Genomic DNA, 25,500 nt, shown 5'->3' with positions numbered 1-25,500 from the left:
TCTGTTATTTGCTGTAAATGTATCCCTTGGCAAGCAAAAATAGTGCCTTTTTAAAATTAAATAATATTATTAAAAGTTTTTCGAGTTATATTGATTTTTCCAAAAAAATGGTCATCTCGAAAATTGACTCTTCTTGGTCGACGAATAGTCGTAGAGAAACGAATTAGGGCTCATTTTTTTCCTTAAGAGTTGTACTTTCATGGTAAGAAAGAGTGATAACGATTTTATTCATTTCAAGTGTCAAAAATGACTAAAGTAAAAAATTTTTGGTCCCGTTTTTCTTGAATATCTTTTTCCATTTTCATTTCTCGGTAATGTCTATTATATGAATCGAGTGCTGGCATTTTTACGCGATTTAAAAAAAAAAAGTTTGCCCTATGATCTTCTGGAGCCGAGATAATTTTTTTTTTTCAATTCCACAGGCCTGTATATAAGTGCTACATCGTCCATTCTTACAGATTGAAGTTACTGGGGTTCATTTTAGCCACTTCTGCATTCCTCAGTACACTGGTATGAGCAAATTTTTCATCAGTTTCCATCCCCACATAGTAACGTCATAGACCTTTCCTAACTATTTTTGTACTTACAAGTACACTCAAAAAGCATGTTGCTTGGCTGTTCCTTCAGTAGGAGGTAGATTCTCTAATTGAAACAAAGCTTTAGAAACCGATCTTTTAAAATATTCATATCTAAGCATGCCCTCTTTTTTATTACAATGAACCACAGTATTTTTTTATTGAAAATATGTCTTCAACTTCAGTCTCTGTAAGAATGGATGCTGTAGACTAAAATAGCGGCCTGTGAAATTTTTTGAAAAATAAATTATCTCGGCTCCAGAAGGACATAGAGCAAGATTTTTTTTTTATTTGCGTAAAAATGCCAGCAATCAATTCCTTTAATAGAGATTATAGAGAAATGAAAATCGAAAAAGATATTCAAGAAACACGCGACCTAAAAATTTTTCCTTTTTTCAGTCATGTTCGGACACTTGAATAAAATCGCTCTCATTCTTTTTTACCATGAAAGTACAATTCTTAAGGAAAAAAAATGACTCCTGATTCGTTTCTCTATGATTATTTGTCGAGCAAGAAGAGCCGATTTTCGAGATGATCTTTTTTTCGAAAAATCAATATAACTCGAAAAACTTTTAATATTTTTTAATTTTAAAAAAGGCATTTTTTTTTCCTTGCTGAGGGCTACATTTACAGCAAATAACAAGTTTCAAAATCTTGATTTGCAAGAGATATAGCAAAAACAAAGTCATTTTTTCACGGTTTTATCGATATATCTCTAAAAGTAATCGAGCAATCGATATATTTAAAAATACGAATCAATACCTACAACTTTCTCATTTAACTTTATTCAATTGGAGTTCAAGTTTTTTTTTATTAGCCTAAAACCGTTTTTCTGACTTTTATGATTTTTTAGGTTAACTTCGCCGTTTATGCGCCACAGGAAAAAAACACTAAAGCCTGTATCAGACAAGGCAATTTAGTTGCAGCGACAAAATTGCGGGGATTTTGTTGCGATGATAAAATTGCATGTTTATTATCACACAATGGGACAAAATTGCTGCAATTTGTTTAGTTTCCAGTAGAGTTACCAACTATGCATTGTTTAACATGTAAAATTTCTTGTATGTATCTTGTAAACAATTATTTTTTATTCAAGCAAAACATTGCAATGGATGAAAATTTAAAAGTAAATTGCTGTATAGCTTTAATAGTGGCTTCAACGGTGTTACTAACAACAACCATGATCAACAGCCAACAACAGCTAGGTTGGCAATAAACAAATCTTCATAAAAGTAACTAGAATCCCTGCAATTTTGTTGCACGGAATAGAGCATGATCTAATTCATGCAATTCAGTTGCCGGGACAGAATTGCATGGTCTGATAAGAAAAATTTCATGGATTCTATCGCGGCAACCAAATCCCTGCAACAAAATTGCATTGTCTGATACAGGCTTAAGAATTTTTTTCCTATATCACCATATTTTATGTTTCCAGGTGGTATTTTTTTGTAAATTTAACATTAGGCCCGTGACAGATTGACTGGACTATAATGTGATAAACCTTTTTGAATCATAATTTCAGGCAAATCAATTATTTGTTACATTTCACATGTATTGAAAATTAAAATTTTAATTATACTGAGAAAAAATCATACTGTATAGATCATTTCCATATCAAAAATTATTCGGTACAGTCATCTAATAGTTTTGGCATTTATAGTTTATTTCTATTTTCCAAAATTTTCAAGTGTTTATTCTTTAGCACAAAATGAAAGAACAAAATAATAAACTATGGTGTGATATAAAAGTTGCCATAAATCTAATTTATTTCAGTTTATTTTTTAAGTTGCACCTGATTACAAAATACGTTGCCTGCTCTAAAATCAGCTCAATGGCAATTATATACATATAAAACAAAAAATGTTGTTCTTTTCTAAAATTTCTCGAACCTATGAAAATGTTTACGACCATGGATGCATTGTATATATTTTAATGACTAATAAATATATTTAATATTATCACAGATAAATATCATTAACATTTTGGGAAACCAAATATACACTAAAAGATATAACTCCTATCTAGTATTTTTTTTTAATAAGAATTTCAAACCAAACCGGATCCACTACGAACAAAATAAATATGAAATACAATTTCCTTAACTCATAAAAAATATGTACGAATCCTTCACCTCTTTTCAGTTAACAAAGGCTTGAATTTAAAATTGGGGCCATAACCCTAAAATATTATTCTGCATTTTGTTTTTGCTGCTTAAGTAATTCGTCAATTTGACTTTTGTACATGTCCTTCACATCCGTCAAATCTAATTTTAATTCCTCATTTTCTTCCACCTTCTCTCCATAAAGCTGACATAAAGTTTCATATTGTTGTTGAAGCTCATTAAACTGTGTTTGTAAAATATCATAATCACTTGATTTACTTTCAAGATCTTCTACTCTTGTTAATAGTGACGATATTTCAGAATTTAACAACGATCGTTCCTGCTCCCTTCTATTCAATTCCCACTGTAGTTGTTGCACCTCACCTTCTCGTTGCTTAAGATTGGTTTGAAGCATCTGCATTTCATACATATTCGTATACCTAGGGACTTGTCCTAAATCAAATGGTTCGTCCTACAATATTATAAGTAAATAATAAATTCAAGTAGTGGTATTTAAAATGAAAACCTGTGACCAAAAGGAACTTCCCATCGATTCGGAATTTGATATTTTCCCTAAGCTTAAGGTTGGTGAATTACTGTTCGATCTCGCAGCTGTCAGATCTACATTAGAGTTGTGTCCTTCACTTTTTTCTTGGTTCTAAATCAACAAACAACATAAACTAACTTTCAACATTTCTGGTACAAGATTTTCTGATTTATTGGTGATTATTGCATTAAGTAAAAAAACAAATGAAGTTTAAATATTTTTTTTCTAAATAGACCCCAAAAAGGTGCATAAATAAAAACTATAACTTTTAAAATTTCAAATTCTAAGCCTGCTACAATTTTTTAAGGGCACATTTTTGAAAATGTAAATATATTAGCTTTTTTCCTACATTTATTAGAGTAATGTGACTCTACACCTTTTAGAATAACCTACCGAGATTTTTTTTACTTATCCATTATCCGTAAGAAATCATTTTCAAGAAAGTGCAAATCCTTTTTCTTACATTAATTTTGAAAAAAATAAAACAAAAAATGACATTATTGAAAACTATTAAAAACGTTAATGGACTTTCACAAAAATTGGAATGGGATCATTTTGAGAAATGTAGAATAATAAATTGGAATTTTGGATTAAAAAATTTGTTAATTTCAAAAACTGATCTCTAAAAAAATTTTAGCAGGCTTAGCATTTTGTAGTTTTGAAAATGTTATACTTTCCAAAAAGGACTTTTTAGGGCCTATTTATTGAAAAATATTTGATTGTCATTTGTGTTTTACTTACGGAGTTAATTGTACATCTATAAAAAGGAACACCTTGTTCATAAAGGATGTTTCATTTAAAATTCTGCAAGCCAATATATCGGAAATCAGGAGATATATAAGTTCTGTAAAATATGTTGTGCAATGCACACAAATTACTTCAATTGTGATCACATTTGATATATTCCAACAAACAAAAGTTGTTGTTCATCAACTTCAAAAAATAAGTTTTATTAAAGGTAGAATTTTACTCTGAGAAGAACATTTACTATTTCTATATTTATTAAAGTTTAATTTTGAATAAATACAGTGATTCAGTCATAATGACATTAATTTTAACAACATATTCGGAAGGCCTAAGACAGAAAATCGAAAAAAAAATGTACTTGACCTTTTAAGGTTTATCGAGTACGGAGGTACGTCTAAAGTCTAACGAGAGTTTCTGTAGTGACTAAAGTAATAAGCCTTTAGATTTGGCAACGTTGCACTTGGCTGGCTTTGTTTGGATGCCTAAGCTTGAAATATACATCATATGTCATACCAGCGAATTTCAAATAATATGCTACTTCCAGAACCGCGGCGTTGCCGCTATCACGCATATGGAGGTTAAGTTAGTCAACAACAGCAGTTTGAAGGAGAATTATTATAAATTATGTATCTTACAAGTACCTAATCGATTTCTACGAACTGTCATACGGTTCCTTAGATATCGTTACCTATTTATACAAGTTGCTGTGGAAACTGTTTTTCAATTGTTGCACATTCTAAGTGGAAAGAACAAAAAAATCTGCATTCTCATAAAACTCTGTACTAAATTGTGAAAAATTATTTTATTAATATCTCGTCTCTTAGGTATCCAAACTAGTCATAATTTTTTTTTTTAGGATTTTCTTCATATTAATAAGCGTATATTAATTTTTTTATGAACATTTGTTCGTCAATTCCAAATCAGATATACCTCCTTAAAAGATAAGCAAATTACCCCTTAACTCCCGCTAATTCGGCGCCCTCATTTTTTCTGACTGGAAACGCGCCGGCCAACCACCGAGCGTCCAAACGTTGAAGCGAAACAGTTGTTTTCCCCAGTCTTGAAGTTTGCAATTGGTTTCAAATTCAATGTGCAGCGGATCCTTACTTTATTAGCCGTACTGGCATTTCAAATAGGTAGGTACCATACTACTCTTTGAAAAGTAATAAGTACTATGTATACATGCTACAAACTGAATAATTACTTGAACATAATCAGGGTTCGTAGTAGCCTGGAAAACCAGGAAAAGTCAGGGAATTCATTATTCTTCATAAGAAACAGGGAGTAGTCAGGGAATTTAAAAAGTATTCATGAAAGTCAGGGAATTTGATGTTTGCAACTGGAAATTTCGTGAAAGCCAGCACTGGGTTCTTGAAAAAGAAAACTATATGTGGTTTCGAAACCTTTATAAGAGGTTCTTTGGGTATAAAGTAGATTATGGAGTCCAATTCAGAAAAAGTTTAATGCATAAACACCAAATTAGTATGTAAAAATTAACTACAAGTGGAAAGCCTGAAGAAGTGAGGGAATTTTATATTATTTTTGAACTATGAACCCTGATAATACTAAAAGTTCATATGTAATTATAGAACAGTGAAAATGTTAACAATTTTAAAAATACTAAATTGTAATAATCTAATATTCAAAAATAATTATTATCCTTCTACATTTGTTTGTAACAAATAATACTTAATATTGTACTTAAAATGTAAAAAACTGTCTTATTTATTCATGTGTCTAGGTAAAAGATCTGGTCATTCCTTGTCGTTGACTACGCATTAAAAACATAGTAAAAACTAGGTTAGTGACCGAATAATACAGTAGGTTACTCTCGATAGAGCTTTGTGGGTCAGCGGTCAGAAGTGGTCCGAAAAGGAGTTTAAATATGCATTTTAAGATTTTTTTAATTGCACATTCCTATTCTACTCATTTTTCCCTATCATTCGTTAAAATTAATGACATTATGACATAAAAACTGTATTATTATACTTAAGACTACATCATTTGAAACAACCTTTTTACGACTTAGAAAAATGAAAATGCAGAAAACTAAAGCAGTTCCAAGACACCTGTGACCAAAAATTAATTATCAATTTTTGTCCTTTAAATAATATTATTAGATTCAAATTTATTTAAATAAAACAAAAGAATTTGATGGTTACTCGTATAGACCATTTTCCAAAGTTCATATTAAAGATTTTTATTTTATTGGAATCAAAATAGAATATTCTTTGTGTATGTTATATAGTTATTTCTGTTTAGTGATGGTATGGCTTGTTTATGTCTTCATATTCATTGTAAAGATTCTGTGTGATATGGGAAAATACTTATATTAAGGAAGAAATAATTCATCTGATTACTTTTTGTCAAAAAATAGTGCGGTTGCAAGAAGACGATATCAGATGGACTAACCCAACCGAAAAGAAAATATGGATCTTAATAAAATAACACACAATGATGTGACATACTGAGGCAAGTTTGGACAGTAATGAAGGAAATGTTGAGCATATATTGTAAAAAATTAGGGGAATAAACAGATTATTAACTTATTTTCATTTATTATATGTATTTTATTTATTATAGTTTGAATTTTCTGTCAGATGAGTTGTTACTGTTTTATAGTTTATTTTATTTTTGTTTGTGTGATAACAACTTGCTTCTAAAATGTTCAGTTTTTATGAGATCTGATAACAATCTTAGCTTTTAAGTTTTCTTCGAGGTCACAAAAAAAAAGGTTAAAATATCAGCTTTCATAAAGGAATTTGAGAAAATAGATTTCTATCACGCGCGCTCGCTATGGGACCTATAGTGTAGGGGGTTAGGTGCACGGAAAGTGGTAGATAGTACAACAGCGTGATGTTATTTTCATATAGCGCTATGAAAATAACATCACGCTGTTGTACTATCTAGCACTTCCCGTGCACCTAACCCCCTATGCTATAGGTCCCATAACGACTCGCACTTGTGATAGAAAATAGTATGTGCAACTCGTTCGGAAAAGTTGCCATAGCGCCACTCGGGCGCTTTCCGCACTCGCTTCGCTCGTGCGTGAACTGCGTCCGCGTGGCGCTATTGGCAACTTTTCCCCACTCGTTACACAATGTACTATTATGATATGTTTCCAAATGTCAAAGGTAACCTCCTTATAAACATGACCCTTATCCAAAGTTACACCCTGTATTTTTTTGGAAGTATTATTTTCCCATAATTTTTTTTGTGTAAAACGATCATTTCTTATATTTGATACAATTATTATAGCTAACAAAGTGCACTCATCAACTCTGAAGCCCTAAAGAGTAAATAAATATCATTTAGGGATTTTAATTTATAAATGTATAACACATAACGTTTTGTTCAAATCCTGCTTCATTTATACTGCAAAATAGTTAATAGTCCATTGAAAAGTTACATTTGGGGTTGCAAAAGTCAGAGCATGCAATTTTATTTTTTGGATATCAAGAAGGAGTTAATGTAAAGTTAAATCCATGTTTGTGGGGTTGCAACCCTTGTGTATCGGTCGCCATCTTGTAAAAAGGGTTGTGAATGGTTTTTATACTACTACTTATTATATTGGGCAAACTATTCATCGCACAGAAAATTTGTAAAGACATTTTTTGTTGCAAATTAAATTCTCTATAAATTTGGTGCCGCAACTTTTAGTCGTAGAACCAAAAATAACAAAGTTATTAACGAAAATAGATAAAAAATTGGGAACAAATTTTCTTTTGGTCGTTATAACTTTTTTTCTGGTCATTTTACAAAAAAATTACATCAGAGCATTTTGATAGAGGGGTTTTCAAGGAATAATTTCTATTACAAACTTTTTTCAAATTTTATTTATTTATTAGGGTTTTACAGCGATGCGAAACTTACACTATTCTCCAGTACTAGAACTATACATTAATATGAATGATTAGGCATAGGAGGTGTCCTTCAAAGTTTTCTTCCAGTTATGCTACCACGTGCGTGCGTGACGTATTTAATTGTGAAAAGTATTTTGAGTTTTGTGCACTATTTTGAATTTTGTGGACAAGAGGTGGGTTTCGGTGTCGACCTAGCAGAATCAGATGCAGATACCCTCATCGTTCGACTCAGTCACTATTGTCGCCGAAGATATCGACATTCTTGTCTTGCTCACGGCATTTGGAAGAAGACATTCAAATATATATTTTTTTAAACTATCGAAAGGACGTACAGCCGAACAATTATATTGTCCGTCAAGTTTTATGTACGGAGACGTCATTGTGGATAATCTGTTGTTTCTCCATGCCTTCTCAGGATGTGACACGACTTCAGCAGCTTACAACATCGGTAAAAATAAATTTCTCACAACCCTGGAGATACGTCCTGAGTTAGCTAGTGGAACAGCGTTATTCCTCAATGAGAGAGTCGTCCCTACTTTGCTCACTGCCGTTGGCGAACGTTTTTTTTAACTCTTTATATGGTGGCAATAAAGGTGATGATTCTCTTGACAGTCTTAGATATAAACGATTTGTCAAGTCAGTGACAAAAAATACATTTAATTTGTCTTCACTTCCTCCAACACAAGACACAGCCCGCTTGCACAGCCTCCGAGTCTATCACGTCCAGTCATGGCTCGGGAATTACAACGACCCTCAAGACTGGGTCTGGAAAAAGTATCGACAAATATTGATGCCTGTTCAAAGTTCAAAACCTCCAGCACCCCCTGAGCTTCTAAAGTTGATATTCTGCCGATGCAAAGGAAACTGTGGAGCATTGTGTGGATGTTGGAAGGCAGGCCTCAAATGTTCTGCAGTGTGCCTGAATTGTTCTTGGGAGACTTGCAGCAACATAATGGAGATATCAAAATTGATCGAGGAGAATGATTTTGAAGATGAACTGCCAGCAATGACGCCAATTCATTCTCCATCTTTTCTCAACAATTCAATATCGGAAGCTCAACCAGATCCTGAGTCGCAGCCTGGCCCATCAAAGAGACTGGGGACACAGTAGATTGGGAAATATATTTCGATATTTTTAATTACACTAATTATTATGTCAGCTAGAAAATGTCCGTGGATTCTGCCTACTAGGGATACGACGTAAAAAAAACGCGCCACCAGACTCTACCTCGTAGGGGGTGGGGAAAAGAGTCAATAACTAATTAACAACATTGCAATGTCAATCATTAAAATGTTTCTTATAAAAATAATGGAAAGATGAGAGAAAACTATGCCTAATCATTCATATTAATGCATACTTACTAGTACTGGAGAATAGTGTAAGTTTTGCATCGCTGTAAAACTCTAATAAATAAATAAAATTTGAAAAAGTTTGTAATAGAAATTATTCCTAGAAAACCCCTCTATCAAAATGCTCTGATGTAATTTTTTTGTAAAATTATCAGAAAAAAAGTTATAACGACCAAAAGAAAATGTGTTCCCAAATTTTTATCTATTTTCGTGAATAAATTTGTTATTTTTGGTTCTATGACTAAAAATTACGGAACCAAATTTGTAGAGAATTTAATTTGCAACAAAAAATTTTTTTACAAATTTTCTGTGCAACGAATAGTTTGCCCGATATAGTACCTAAGTAGTAGTATAAAAACCATTCGCAGCCATTTTTACAAGATGGCGGCCGACGCACAATGGTTGCGACCCCACAAACATGGATTTAACTTTACACTAACCCCCTCTTGACATCTAAAAAATAAAACTACGTGCTCTGACTTTTGCACGCTAAGCCCAAAAAAATGTAACATTTCAATGGACTATTATATTTTAACTGTATTGCTTCCAAAACATTAATGCGTTTGTTTTTCCGAAAATCGTTAATCTTGTTTGAGAAAGAGAGCCTTTTTGTAAGATTTTTTAAGCTGATCTGATTACTATTTTTTAAGTTTACCAAATTTGAAAAAGTAATTAGCAAAGTAATTATAAAAAATAACCTCAATTTAATTAAGAATTTTTTAAAAAGTGCCATAGGAACCTGTAACTTTTTTTGGATGCTTGAAACATCAACGTATGTCACCACTAGTAACCACTATTTTTAAGATAAGTAAATAAGTACTACACTCTTATATGGTACGATTTTTATGAAAATGAAAATTTCTGGAAGACTTACCTGTATTATCCCAATTTGAGGCTGATGTCTTGCTTCAATATTAGATGACTTCACTAATAATAATTCTTGTTGTAATGTAGTTATTTGTTCTTCTTGTTTGCTTATCAATTCTTTGTTTTGGTTATTAATCTCATTCAATTTATTGATTCTCCTAAAATTAAAATTACACTTTAAAAAGCATAAAAGAAATATCTTACTTTTATAAATATTTTTTCTACAGATGTCATTCAATAACGACTTTGCAATCCACACAATGCACGCCTAAAAGTGACAATTTTAAAAAATACATATAAATAATAAATTTTTGATCGCCGAGCATAGGCGATCAACATTGCATGGCTGATACGGTCAACTAAAAATCACTAAATCTTAGTGTCACCAATATTGATGATTCATTTACAATGAACAATGACAAACTGTTGCGTCTATGCTGGAGATATAGCGATCGTCGATTGAAAAATCTTATGAAAAATTACACAAATCACCAGCGGGTGATAAATTAAATTTAATAAGGAGTAGAAAAATTAGCTGTTATACTTACAAAATTATTAAAAAAAAAAGAAATAAATTTGTAGTTTAACCAAATTTGTACCTTATTGCTTCCAAAATTTACATAGTGCATCTCTAGGTGACTCAATTTGTATCTCGTCAGTTCTCTTTATACCGTGCTTTCACGGGAAAACACTACATAGGAGGTGAATCGGTCAAACTCGTGCGGCTTCAGCGGTGGGGATGTCGATCTCTGTGTGCGCGGCCGTGCGGCGCTGTGGCGTACGGAATCACATCTCATATCAAGTCAGGGTGCAGCACCCAGCGCTTCCCACCCTTCCAAACTTACAAATTCGAACGAAGCTAATTCCCTATGTAGCGTTGTACGGTGAAAGCACGGTATAAACAAAAATCTTATTTAAAAAAATATTTAATCAACAGACCCTGTTAATTCCCGTTCGCTTAGCTGCCTCTCAGTTTTTTGCTGCTCTAATTGCATTTGCAACAAATGAAATTTATGATTAGAACTACCCAGTTGAGCCTCAACTTCTGCCAATTGCGACTTCATAGTGGTGCATTCCTCTTTAGCCATTCTTTCGGCACTATTTGAGGTTTGAAGCTTCATGGTAAGTTCTCCTGAAATGCTACTATTAATTTAATTTATTAAAAATACACATTAATAATACTTGCTTATTTTCAAAGTGAGCTCTTCTTCCAATTTCTCAAAAGCAGCAATTTTCATACTGTGTGTGGCCTGTAGGGATTCAAGTTGTCTAATAAGTGGTTTACTCATTTCCAGAATAGACTGCGACAGCTCCTCATTTCTAGTTTCAATTTCTTCTAATCTCGTCAACAATTCATTATTTTCTTGACGCAGTTTCTGTTCTTTTTTTACATACTCTTCTGCTGATTGTTGCAACTTATACCTCAAATCTTCTAATTGATTACAAATCTAAAATGGAAATAAATTTTCGATAATATAAAAAAAATTGGGCATATAAAATGTAGCTTTATTAGATAGCCCTAAATCTGTTAAAACATTACCTCTTCATTTTGAGACTCTGTCATTCGCTTTTGATTTTCCAAGACTTCCAGCATTTGTTCCCTAGCTAATAACTCTGAACTTGTTTTGTTTTTATCTGTCAATTCTTTTTTTGCAGCATCTAGAGAATTTCTTGTAGTTTCATATTTTTGTGATAAATCATCTAGTTGACTCCTCAATGTTGCAACTTCGGTTTCTAGTTTTTTGTTTTTATTAGAAAGCTGATGGACAGCTTCAATTTGAGACCTTTCTACCTCATCTTTTGCAGCGAGAGACTTTTTTAAACGTTCTGATTCAGTTGAGAGTCCCTCAATGTTTTCTCTGAAAATTGAAATATTTGTACGTTTCAATAAAAAAAAACATCATTTGAATAGTGCATTATCTTACTGAGACATGCCTTTAGTGAATTCAAAAAAGCAATTTTAAAAAATAAAAAAGAAGGGACTAAAAGGATTGTAATTCTAAAAAAGTATCATTGTGTCGTATTGCGTCATTCTCAAAAAAAAAGTTGAATTAATTTAATTTACATAGATTATCTTATTAAATCCGTCAAATAAACAGGAATAACTAAAAAAAAACTTTTATTACCCTTATCTGAAAAGGAAACATTTACAAATCTGTTTATATTATTATTACTGTTTTTAAGAGAGAATCAATTGATTGTGTCAGCAATACTAAAATACACTGTATATATAAATTAAAAAATAATTTAAAAATATATTTCCTTTCAATAACTGTCAAGCAAGGTTTCAAACTAAACGAACTGTGCCATTATATAAAAGACAGTACATATACACCTACGCTTATATGTTTCTTACTCCAATTTACCATTATGTATTTAATTTTTTATAAATATTGTTTTGCAAAAAAACACATTTTTTTTTAATTTTTTGCTTATAAAACCTAAACTAACGAAGCAATCTGAATGATATAGGGTTGTAGTAAAACATGTTTTTTTACTCATTTTTTAAATAAAGCAGTAATTTTCATCAAAAACCAGTTGGAACTTATTCAACATTTCTATATTGTAAGAATGATTCATAAATATGACTTTTCACTTATACAGGGTGTCACCTAACGAATGTTATATAACTTCAAGAGTATAATCTAGAACCCAAATTGTGTTGATTTAACGAAACTTGCTTAAACGAAAAATGTCGCAAAAAAAGTTACAGGGTGTTAAAGTTTCTTTTTTATTTCTTGTTTTCTCATTAAGTCAGAACCTAGTTAACCGATTTCAGCAAAATTTGCTGTTTCTTAGTTTCTCTTCATAAAGTATGCAGCTATTATCGACCTATTAGGTTAAGTCATACAGGGCATTCATTTCATTACAACCCTTTGTGAATATTTTCACAAGTAACTATCAGAAATAGGTAGAGAATTTTATTCTACACAAAAAAGTATACCTATCAAAAGTTGAAATTATGAAGATATTATAGAATATATTTATTAACTTAACTTGACAGTGACTTACTGAAATTGTCATGTTGTTATAGATACTTAGTTATATCCAAAAAATTATGGGGTATGTGTTAATAAATATTTTCTGTAATATCTTCATAACTGAGCATAATTTTGACTTTCGTTGCATGTAAAAATTTAAGAGTATAAAAAAGTAGAAGAAATATTCACAAAGGGTTGTAGTAAAATGAACGCCCTGTATTATCTAATAGGAACATAATTACTGCATACTTCATGAAGAGAAACTGAGAAACTAAGCAACAGCAAATTTTGCCCAAATTGGTTAATTTGGTTTTGAGTTAAGGAGAAAACAAGAAATAAAAAAAGAAACTTTAACACCACGTAACATTTTTGTGACACTTTTCGTTTAAGCAAGTTTGGTTAAATGGACTTGGATTGGAAAATTAGAAATGGAAATGGATGGATTTGGGTCTAGATTATACCCTTGAAGTATGAAACATTGGTTAGGTGACACCCTGTAGATACAAAAACTTTAATTGCACTGTAATAATGAAGCATTTTTGACATATCAAATTGGCTAGATAGATTATTTTTCCTATCAAATTACAAGATGTCAAATGCAAAATAATAATTCTACTTACTTTAAATGCTTTATGGTATTCTCATTTTCCTTTTCTTTAGATCGTAACTTTTTAATTATATTAGAATGCTGTAATTGTTGTTTAGATAATTTTTCCCCTTCTTCTCTTAGTTCCTTAATTACTTCATCTTTTTCGAAAAGCAAAGTCTCTAGTTCCCCCTTACTCATTCTTGTAGCTGCTTCTTGTTTTGCTTGTTCCAACTGTTTTCTCAGCGAATCTTTTTCTCTAATAGCTTGCTGGAATTTTTTTTCCAAGGCCGATAATCTTTGAGTATACTCTTCTGTAACTTGAGATAAATCAGCTGATTCTAATTGTTTGGTAATTACAGAATTTAACTGAACTTTTAAATCATTATTTAATTCCTGAAGTTCTGCATTTCTTCTGTTTATGTCAATAAGTTTAGATTCCCTCGATTCCAAAATATCAGTCATTTCTGATATCCTTTTCAATAACCTATCTATTTCTGATGAATGTGAATCATCGCTAATACTGGAAGCTTCTGATAGTTCCCTGGTGTGACCCTTAGCTTTTTTCATTGTCATTTTGCAAAGTAATGTATCAATGGTTGATTCCTCTGATCTAGTTTTAATGCATGTTTGTTTAGCCGGACTTTGTCTACTTTGTGTACTACTTGAATCTCCATTTGGACTTGATATTATTTCTATATCAGATGACGTTGTGGTTTCTAATTCATCACCCGAAGTATGACCTGAAGTATAGTCAGAGCCAATCTTTACAAGGTCAGATCGACTTTCTGAACTAATAGGAGAATTTTCTCTTGGAGGCATATCTAACTGGGAGATTGATATACTTTCTATTATACCTACGCTACCAGATAAATCGACAGTGTTATAAGAATTTTCTAACTCCTCATTTTTTTCCGCCATTGCATCAGCTAGCATATTTTTTAAAAAAGCAGAATGGCTGCTGGTTTCGGTAGTAGTACTGGTATCGCTACTGCTTTCCATTATATTATCATTAGCGATAACTGTTTTATCTGATTGCGACCCTTCATCAGTAGACACATCTAACTGTGTTTCTGAACCAGAACTGACAATATTATCATCTTGTGGAATATCAATTATGTTTGTTTTTTGCAGAATATTTGTTATATCATCTTTATTACTATGAGGTTGGGTGTCAATTAATAGTTGGTTTACTTGTGCTAAAGGTAAATGCATATTGGTACGACTTGGTGCTCTGGTTATAGCATCCGGAAAACTGTAATTTTTTTCTGGACTTAATGTTAAATCTGCAGAGCCACCTTCAATCATTGTATCTGGTCTATTGAATGTATCTTTAAGCATTTTTTGGGGTTTTAAATGTAAGTTAAATGCAGAGTCTAATACTGTTGCAGATGTACTTTCAGATATCGAGGTATATGACATTGTGTCTTCCGCTATACTATTTTCATCTTGATCTTCAGGAATGACTTCAACACTTTCAGGTGAAATTTTCTCAATGGAACTGAAATATACCGATCAGGTAAATAAATTAGCAATGTTTATGTATTATACCTTGATTTGTTATCTGACCAAGGTGAATCGAGCGGAGAAACAAATTCATCAGTATGTTGGGACTGCCTCCTACTATTAGTACTATCAGTTCCAATAACTTCTACAGAACTTGGGCTTGCAATACTATCACCTAATATTTCTAGTGAATCCGAGGTTAGCTTCGTACCTATTAAAAATTGTTTAAAAAAAAAGTAGAGAAGCGTAGAAGTGGTACCATACACAAAATATATTTTTTTTATGCAACGTTTATGCAAGTTATCTGATTGATGTCAAACTAAACATCCAGGGGAAAAAATGCCCCGTTTGATGAGAGTAAAACTATATTTTTTTAAATCTTCATCTTTCTATTTATTTGAATAGAATTCGTTCTTACCCATTAAACTTCCAGGAATCTGGAAACAAAATAATTGCTGAAATGGGCTATATCCCTTGGATGTTAAATTTGACATCAATAAGATAAATCTATCTGATGTATGATCTTAACTAGTTTAGCTGATTAGATATCGTGGGTGTAATAATGGCAGATGGGGTCAGTAGTCCGCAGAATAGTTGTTTTTCACAACATTAAAAAATATATTTGTAAAAGTTGCAGCCATTTAAAAATAAAGCTTGTATGTATAATTCTCATTTCGAACAGGAAATTTTTGAATTATATAAGATGGAAAACATTATTTCAATATTTAACTGAAAATTTTGAATTGTAGAATAACTAAATGAGATTTTTCCAATTAGTACAGTAACTATGATGTTTCAACTTATACCTTCGAAATTCTGTCTGAATAAAAAAAAAATTTGGCAGCCGATATATATTTCATCAACGAATGAAATTATATGTGCATAATAGTAAAAATAAGTAGACACAGGTTTGTGGTCCTTATTTACCTAAAAATCAGTCAAGTTATTATGTATGCACCCTTCTAAAAATAAAAATTGAAAGTTACTAGATTTAAAAAAAAAAAATTAAGTTGTTGCTGAAAAATTTGCCAATTTATAAAACTAATATGTTTTGATATTCAATAAAGGGATTTATGGTTTACTATTTGTTCTTTTAGGACACAAAATCAAATACAGAATCCAGGTAAACATTACTTCTTAAATATCTATTTCATGGCCCATCTAATAAATTACTGTCCCGCCCAATAAAAAAAAAGGCAAGTTGAAATATGAATAATATACTAAAGAATTAGGATACTTGAATTTAATAACCCAATTGTACACTGGACCATCTAAAAAATTATGGCAGGTTTTACGGTCCATCTAATTTCATACATCTTGTTATGTGCCTATTAAAACAATTCTACAAAATGTATATGGGACGATCCATGTCAATCAGACCAGTGTCACGACCATAATTTGGGGTAACCAAAAAAATCGACCAGGCTCGTTTTAAAGTTTAGGGGGTCTACTTTCAAATGCTGACTACTCCTTTGTCTAACAAGGGTTACCATAAAATAAGGTCTGGTGAAATAAATTCCAAGTTAAACCTGAATTTGAAGAAAGAGATAACTATCACCAATGTGTTTCTAAGGTTTCTAATTGTCTGTCAATGGACCAGTGAATGTGTATGTTCATCAACTGCTAAATTAACTAAACAAACCTTTAAATTATTTAGTATGGAAAATATCTTATTATAAAATTTGTATGTGATACTTTCACCCAATATTTTTTTTTGCTCTATAGGTATTATCCATCTCATTGGTAATACTAATTTCGTTCAATATTTTCTTATAGTGTCTCAATTATTAGATGTGTCTTTGTTTACTTTATATTTCAGAGTCTGCCATAGGAGTAGATGGGGTTCAAATCAGGATTTCTTGCAGACCATAAAATTGTTCCTTTAAAAAAGAAACTTAGACAACAATGACAAATACATGTTTCATATAAAAAACCGTTTGTTTTGTACTTCTAATGTACAAGTTCAATTGTTCTTTTATATACAGGGTGGCCAAATGAAAACGAAACAGACATTTTCAGGAACTGCATCAAGATTGTAGAAAAACGCTCAGACCCGTCGATTTTAGATTAAAGGGGGGCATTCTTTGCTGGTATTTTTGACTTCGCCACTTTCACCCCCCAAGCAAGGGTAAGCAGTTCCTGAAAATGGCTCTGTTTCGTTTTCATTTGGCCACCCTGTATATATATCTATGATACCACATGCTTTTCTCAAACTTCATTTTTTTTAAAGGTCAAAAAATATGAAGTGGGTAGAATATTATGTGAATACTCCTGTACAGTATTTCTGCTACACACATAAGTAGAATATAGAAAATACAGGGTGTCCCTGGAAATGATGGACAACGCTTGGCCACAGGTTTCTTGGGTGCACAAAAGTGCACGCCTACTGAGATATAGCCTTCTAAATATAGAACAGATAATCTAATTTTTTTCAAATAATTTGAAAACTACTTTTTTTAGAGACTTCAAATTTGGTATACATATTTTTTTATATAAGGGCAACGTACATATAGAATTTGGTGAGAATACATATACAGGATGTTCTCTTTTTAGTGCTTGTGCGCCACTGGCTATCCCGTAACTTTTTTGTGTGTCCGCCAATGACGACAGAATTTATATTTTGAAAAATAAGCACTATTATAGAAGATTTTTTTGCTATTACAAAATTTTGATATCGTTTATGTAAATTTGCATTTTTTATACATTAAATAATATAAAATCAGTTTAAGAGCAGGATTACGAGAGCTAAAGTCATAACACTTCTTAGATGGCGATTGGATGCCCTTTTCCTAATTTCTTGCATAAATTTGAGAACTCAATTTTCAGACGAGAATCTACTCGTCGGTAACTCTCCATTGATAAAATGTAGCCATTCGCCAGTAGATGGTACTGATTAGCATACATTAAATAATGCAAACATGTCATTATAGATGTCCTCGTACACGGCATCGGCAATAAGAAGTTTAAAAAAACGCTATACAATTTGCACAAAAAACGGGAACAGTGTTTTTATGAAGTTTGGTTATTTCATTTTTATTTCATTTATGATATTGATGTGTCCTGCGTCGTTTGACATCATAAATATTATTCTAGTGTGTGAGTGTGTATTGTACTGATTACTTTTTTATTAATTAGTTATTATTATACAGGGTGGCCCAGATTTTAATAGACAAACTTCGGGAAAGTACTAAACAACAAAAATTAACATCACTTTGTTCTATGAACATAGGCGCAGAAAGCCACGGTTTATGAGATACAGGCCGTTGAAATGATAAAAAATAAAACAATTTTTTTAAATATCTAGAAAACCGCTTCATCAAATTTATCCAAATTTGGTACATATTTTTTTTTGAATATTTTTCCTAGTTCTGTATGCACACAGTCCAAATTCAAAAACCAGTGACGGAGAAACAATGATATCGTTTCCTTATTTAAAGTAAAACTTTTATGCCACTGAATTAATTGATAATATGAATACATTTTACAACGGTCTGAAACATTCCGGTTGAAAAAAACACACTTTTATTTTTGTCGAAAAGTGAATGATTTACGAGTTATGAAACATATTATGATGCGTTTTTTTTCAGATATTTAAAAAAATTATTTTATTTTTGTTAAATTCAACGCCCTATATCTCACAAACGGTAGCTTTCTGTGCCTATGTACATAGAGCAAAGTGATGTTAATTTTTGTTATTTAAAACTTTCCCGAAGTTTGTCTATTAAAATCTGGACCACCCTAATTTGTTTTATTTTTTCCGATTTCAACGTTTTGTTTACTTGAATAATATGTCTCATAACTTGTAAACCATTAATTTTTCGATAAAAATATGTTTCAGAATGTTTCAGACAATTATAAAATGTATTCATATCACCAATTAATTCAGTGGCGTAAAAGTTTTACTTTAAATAAGAAAACGACATCCTTGTTTTTCCGCCTCTGGTCTTTGAATTTGGACTATGTGCATACACAACTGGGGGAAATATTGGAAAAAAAATGTGTACCAAACTTGGATAAATTTGATAAAGTCGTTTTCCAGATATTTAAAAAAATTGTTTTATTTTTGATAATTTCAATGCCCTGTATCTAATAAACAGTGGCTTTCTGCGCCTATGTTCATAGAGCAAAGTGATGTTAATTTTTGTTGTTTAGTAGTTTCCCGGAGTTTGTCTATTAAAATCTGGACCACCCTATATATTAGTTATTATTATTATTAGTGACCTTTGTGTTGTGAACTATATTTACTGTGTTTATTATTTATTTGTAACTATTGTGTGTTTATTTCGCAATGCCGAAAAGCTTAGGGAAAACTAAAAAAAGGTCAAAACGTGCTAAATCACTTAAATTAAACTGGAAAGAAAGACACCAAAATCTGTAAGTAGTATTAAATAGTTTTAAATCGGTAAAAAGGCATAAATTTATTCTTTTTAGATATAGGATTTCTACGGAATTTAGAGATACAGAGAGATAATTCAGAGAATATCAGGTACAGTATTACATCAATAATGATTAATGAACAAATATGTTTTATTCGAGACTAGTATATACCTATATACTTAAGAATATAGGTAAAGTTTTGTGCGGTCGAGACTAGTTTTCTAGATTTTTTTTTTTTCAAAAATATAATCTGTACGTTTAGCTCAGGGATATGAGGAAAATGCCGTGACTGTTGAGTAGCCAAGGATCTGTAAAGTTTTTCAGGTGAGGTTTTTTAATAATTAACAATAAAAGGTCTAAAATACCTATAACAAAATACCTATATATATTTAAGTTTGGCTGACAACTGCGAAATTTCTTTAAAAAAAAAGGAGAAAGCTTTTTATTTTTTTACTATTTTTAAACAAATATATTGTTCTCAGTTAATTTCTTTTGGTATGTACTTTTACTTAAACATTGACCCACTGTGCATTCAGATAATATGAAATAGTGCATTCAGGTAATATGATATAACATTCGACCGTGTATACCCAATTTTTTATTTCTATCTATTTTTAATTGCAAACGATAGTTAGAGATGCCGACTATACTAATATCGATAGTCGGCATCTCTGTCTATTTATATTACACTCCGTGCAAAGATACAGGTGATGTTTACTGTTTAAGGTAGTTCTTTTGAATAAGATCTAGGCTTAAGACACGTACGCAAATGTTTAGTTCAATAGTTAAAGCAGTTCTGAATAACATATTTATATTTTAAATCGATTGACCATTTCGTTTTTTAGAAATTAATTTTCAATGTTTAAAGAATTAACACGTGAGAGATAGGGATTTGTTACATTTCTCATAAACCACTTTTACCTTTATGCACAAATTTTTGTATGCGTAGAATATATTTTTTTATTTTTTCGGTGCAAAAAAAAATATGATTTGTTAGTTTAGTATATATAAATTATCTTTAATTATTTTTTGTATTTATATTCAATGGAAATAATATAGTTTTGTCCAATAAAAAGATATATTTTGCAATTATAAAATATTTTTGCATTTACGTTTTATTTCTCTAAATTTTGTACATTTTTTCTGAAAAAAGATATGGTCACCGTTATGAACCTTCGTATAGACAAAAAATAATTGCATTATACTGCATATACATTTTTGTTGCATGGCGTGAAGTGACAACGTTGGGTCAAGTGTAAAAGCATAGTCCAGTATTGCAATTAAATTCATAAAGATTATCCATTTCTTCTCTTTCCATAAGCACCAATCCACAATCAACAATTTGTATTTGGCTAAAATTTAAAAAAATTGTAAAATTTTACTACTGTATAAATTAAGTTATTTTTTAAATACTAATTTTAACTATTTTAAGCAATAGTTTTTCAGTTACTTACATTAAAACTATGTATAAAAATTCTGTAGTTTTATATGGATAAATAAAGGAATGTATTATTATTATTGCTTTTTTATTTACTAGAAAGAGAATATTTCTATTTTTATTTGATTATTTGTTAAAAGATAATTATATAATGCTATTAACATCGATTTTATTGAAAATTTAGCCGCATCTAAACGAAAAAAAAATAAATAAATCAACCCCCGCACATAAGGTGTCAAACAAAAAACCACACAGAAAAGCATAGAATTTCAAACATTATTTAATATTCATTATTGCTTTTCCAAAAAAATAATTTCTTTTTCAGAAAACAATATACCTAGGTATGGTGATTACGAAGATAGTTGAAACCGTATAAAAACTAAAAGTCGGCATCTCTTTATTGTGCCCGGGCACAATTATCTACTGTTCATTATGCTTTTCCAAGATAATGTCTTTTTCAGAAAACAAACCCCCAGTATGGCAGGGCTGTATTTATTATTTATTTATTACTTTAAGTAGGTATTTCTTACTGATATGGTAACATACTATGATATATGATGATCTATTTGACAAACCTAAACCTAGACGTATTTCCTTAGTTCCGCAATATATTTTATTTTTCAAATATGAGAGCATTTTGTGACTGCGAAATATATTCAGTCACGGCAAAACGAAGTCAAAAATTAAAATATGTTTTACAGTTTTCTAAAGCCATAAAATTTCAATGGTTAAGTTTGATACTGGCGCCATCTGGACTAGAAGCTCCAAACATTCATATTTGTTGTTCTGTTTTCTTTGGTATCTCTACTAATGATATTTAAATAAATGGCTACCAAAGAAATAATTTCACAAAAATCTAGACATTGCTGGTAATACTGCATAATTCTGTCTAATATTTTGCAAGTCAGTTCCTCAAATCTGTACGAAGGAGATGTAAAATTATAATAAAGATCTATGACATAAAATTTCAATTTGTTATTATACTTTATTTATCCATAACTTCAATAATACAAATTATTTTGTGATAAAAAATATGTCAACTCCTAGTTATCTATATAGACCACATATAATTTTCTCAGAAAATAGTGTAGTTTTTGAAAAGACTATGCTTGGGTGAAGGTCTGTTTTCAGAAAATATCTTTATTCCCCTCTTAAGATAAATTTAACAGTCTAATAAGAGGTGCCATATAACAAAGAAACAAATTCATAACTTTGTTTTTTATTGCAATTTATACTTTTGCTGAACAAAGTGATATGTTATTAGTTTTGGGTTATTGTGAAGGAAATTGTTGCGCTACTGTTGGAACATATACTGAAAGATTTCCTAATCAAAGAATTCCAATCACAAAACATTTGCTAATGGTGAGACACCTTCGGGAAGCAGGACGTTTTTTACCTGTCACATTAAATCGTGGATAATGTACGGCGGAATTATTCAGCTGGAGGATCAAATTTGGAAATGGGTCGAAGAAATTTCTCAAGTAAATAAAAGGCGTTTAGTGGCAGAGGTTGGCTTTCAAAAAGTTCCCTTAATAGAGTATTAAAAGACCAGTTATTACAGGTTACTGTCCTAACAGGTGGATAGGTAGAGATAGGTAGAGGAAATAATGCCTCTCTAAAATGGCCACCTCGATCTCCGGACCTAAACCCATGTAATTATTTCCTTTGGGGAGTGTTGAGGACCACAGTTTATAACTTTTCAGTAAATACAGAAAACGAATGATGGGAAAGAATACAACATGAAGTTAATGTTATGAGAGGTAATGCACAATTATTGGATAAAAATCACTTTAATTTTTGAAGAACTAATGTTTGCATTTAAGAACAAGGAAGTAACTTTGAGCATTTACTATAATATTATTTTAATGTGATTACAAATATCAATTTTATGTTTATTTAAAATGTTAATGTTGACTTTCTTAATTATTAGTTGATATTGTTTATTTTAAAATATTAGTGTTGATTTTTATTTTATTGATTGATAATACTAATACTATAAAGTATGGTTATTTTTTTTAATGTGATTTTTTTTCATTATTATTCCCTGCTTTGAGGCTGCAGTTATAAATTATTTTTTACAAATCGGAATTTTTGCCTATATTTAATGTCTAAAATATGCCAATTTTACTTGAAATCCATAAGCGATATCAAAATTTTGTAAGAGCAAAAAATCTTTTAAAATAGTGCTTATTTTTTAAAATATAAATTTTGACATCATTGACGTGCACACGAAAAAGTTACGGGATAGCCAGTGGCGCACAGGCACTAGAAAGAAAACATCCTGTATATGTGTTCTCACCAAATTCTATATTTACCTTGCCCTTATATAAAAAAAATAAGTGTACCAAATTTGAAGTTTCTAAGAAAAATAGTTTTCAAATTATTTGAAAAAAACCAGGTTATCGATTCTATATTTAGAAGGCTATATCTCAGTAGGCGTGCACTTTTGTATATAGATAAGTTAGGCTAAATAGTCTTATTTTCATCCAAGGAACCTGTGGTCAAGCGGTGTCCATTCTTTTCAGGGACACTCTGTATAAAATATCCATGAAAGATACATACAAGCTGTTTTTTATAACTGCCAAATAAATTACATAGAACATATTTAGAAACAACTAAAATAATCATAAAACTTTATATAGAGCATATAATGTGAATTTAATAAAAATATTTTTGGCCCTGACCTCTATCCACAGCAACTCGATTATTTCAAATATGTAAGACAATTTGTATGGACAAATTTTTAAATTCTACAAATTTAGTCCACTTTCGTCATAACATATTTGCTATACCTAACCTCACTCAGTATATGAAATTTCTTTTTTCCAATGAAACATTAAACTTTCTGAACTTCATCGTGATCTTGGCTCTGCCATCACAGAATAATAGTGCCAACTACCTACCAAGTTAATCAATTTTTGAAGTTAATTCATACATTAATTTTTGTGTATGAAGCCAAATATGAAAATAATTCTATGGAATGTGAATACCAGAGACCAAAAAGAACCAGATATCAAATAATTTCAAAGACCAAAACCAGAACCAAAAATTATAATTGAATTTGTTAGAGCATCAATGTGTGGTGTGGTTCTTATTAATTCATATTTTGCTTGGATAGTTTAAGCTTATTTGAATGTGTTTCATAACAAGTGAATTGGATGTGATGGAACTGTTGCAGGATCTTTAGACTTAAGTTGCCCGTGCTAGGGCGTGCTAGTGCAATAGCTAAATTTTAAAAATGGAATCTTTACTTCATAATATTGAATACTGAATTGTGATGAACATTTGACAAGGATGGAGAATATGATAGAACACCATTTTGCATATAGAAAAAAACAGATTACATCATCAAGAATTTTAGCAATAAAAATGCCCCAGATCCTAAAAATATTAAACAATTACAATAATTAGTTCTTGGTGCTATAAATTACGTATTATGGACAATATGGACATAATTTAGCCATTTACTTCCCTTATATGAACTGTTAGACAAATTTTAAGTGGTCTTGGACAACACAATGTAATAAAGTCTCTAATAGCTGTTTTACATTGATAATTTATTCATCAATAAATTGACGAAGTTTCAAAAATCCTTGTGTATGCCATTCAACAATCTTTACTTTGCTGCACATCAGAAAGTTGCATTTGAAGTGTTTTCGTTGAATTTTGTATTTCTAAAAATGTTTATATACTTTTGAGAAATTAATTATTTCAAATATTTCTTAAGATTCAGTTAACTGATGATAGTCATGAAACACTGAACAAAATATAACTTAACCTATTAGTAACAAAACATTGCATTGCAAAGAATGTAAGAATAGAAAAAAACTATTTGTTTAATTCAGGAACAAACACATATTTATTTTATAAATATTACCTAAAGCTGAGCTTGATGTTGAAATTGACTGGCCAAGTGATAACGATAATACATCAGATTCTGGACTTGTGGTGCACTCTGTGCTGCATGTAATAATATCTACACTTTCTGAACTATTTTTTCCACTTTCACTACTTATTACAGAAAGTCTATTAATGTAACTGTTACTTATGATTTCAGACTTACTAACTGTTGCATTACAAATACCGTCTGCAGCTTCAGGAACTAAAAATTTCAATAAAACAAATTTAAGAACAAATCTTAATATAATCCGTATCACAAATTCAAGAAGTTGTTCCTTCAGTCATTTTAAATAAAAAATCTTTAACAAGGTAAGAGTCTAACACCATTCATTTTCAAGATACAAAGTGTTAAAATTAAAATATATATATACAGGGTGTCTGGTAAGTACCTCCTAATCTCTCGGGAGTGTATAGGGGAGGTCAAAATAAAACTAGTCCTTCCTATAATTTTTTTTCCTAATGTGCCCCCTAACGGAGTTATGGGGGGTCAAAGGGGTACCTAGAAATTAACGTTTAGGGTTATAACTTTGAAACCACCCTGTATATTTTAATAAAATTTTCGTACGTTGTATTACACATGGAGCTCTACGATTTGATGCTAAAATCAACTTTTTGCTATTATCAGGTGTCCAGAAACGGACTGGCCCTATCACAATTTTTCT

General features: G+C 30.8%; 1 protein-coding gene across 3 annotated transcripts in view; it reads right to left on the bottom strand.

The window, feature by feature from the left end:
- Positions 1 to 2,191: 2,191 nt before the first annotated feature.
- LOC108916453 (TATA element modulatory factor-like) overlaps positions 2,192 to 25,500 on the bottom strand; it is a 31,609-nt gene continuing 8,300 nt past the window's right edge. Inside the window, exons 2-11 of one of the 3 annotated variants that reach the window (XM_018722709.1) lie at positions 24,816 to 25,040; positions 20,715 to 20,852; positions 15,169 to 15,334; positions 13,652 to 15,118; positions 11,591 to 11,909; positions 11,237 to 11,498; positions 10,990 to 11,182; positions 10,058 to 10,208; positions 3,203 to 3,334; positions 2,192 to 3,148 (exon numbers count right to left, since the gene is read on the bottom strand). In XM_018722709.1, the coding sequence (XP_018578225.1) occupies positions 2,762 to 3,148; positions 3,203 to 3,334; positions 10,058 to 10,208; positions 10,990 to 11,182; positions 11,237 to 11,498; positions 11,591 to 11,909; positions 13,652 to 15,118; positions 15,169 to 15,334; positions 20,715 to 20,852; positions 24,816 to 25,040 (3,440 nt within the window). In that variant the 3' untranslated portion in view covers positions 2,192 to 2,761. The remainder of the gene's footprint in view (positions 3,149 to 3,202; positions 3,335 to 10,057; positions 10,209 to 10,989; positions 11,183 to 11,236; positions 11,499 to 11,590; positions 11,910 to 13,651; positions 15,119 to 15,168; positions 15,335 to 20,714; positions 20,853 to 24,815; positions 25,041 to 25,500) is intronic. The other 2 variants (XM_018722711.1, XM_018722712.1) reach the window with 2 other exon arrangements.

Source organism: Anoplophora glabripennis, unplaced genomic scaffold (assembly GCF_000390285.2).
Source record: "Anoplophora glabripennis isolate ALB-LARVAE unplaced genomic scaffold, Agla_2.0 scaffold1697, whole genome shotgun sequence".
Classification (NCBI taxonomy): Eukaryota; Metazoa; Arthropoda; class Insecta; order Coleoptera; family Cerambycidae; genus Anoplophora; species Anoplophora glabripennis.
The sequence above is the reverse complement of the archived record's forward strand: the minus strand, read 5'-3'. Positions and strand labels throughout refer to the sequence as shown.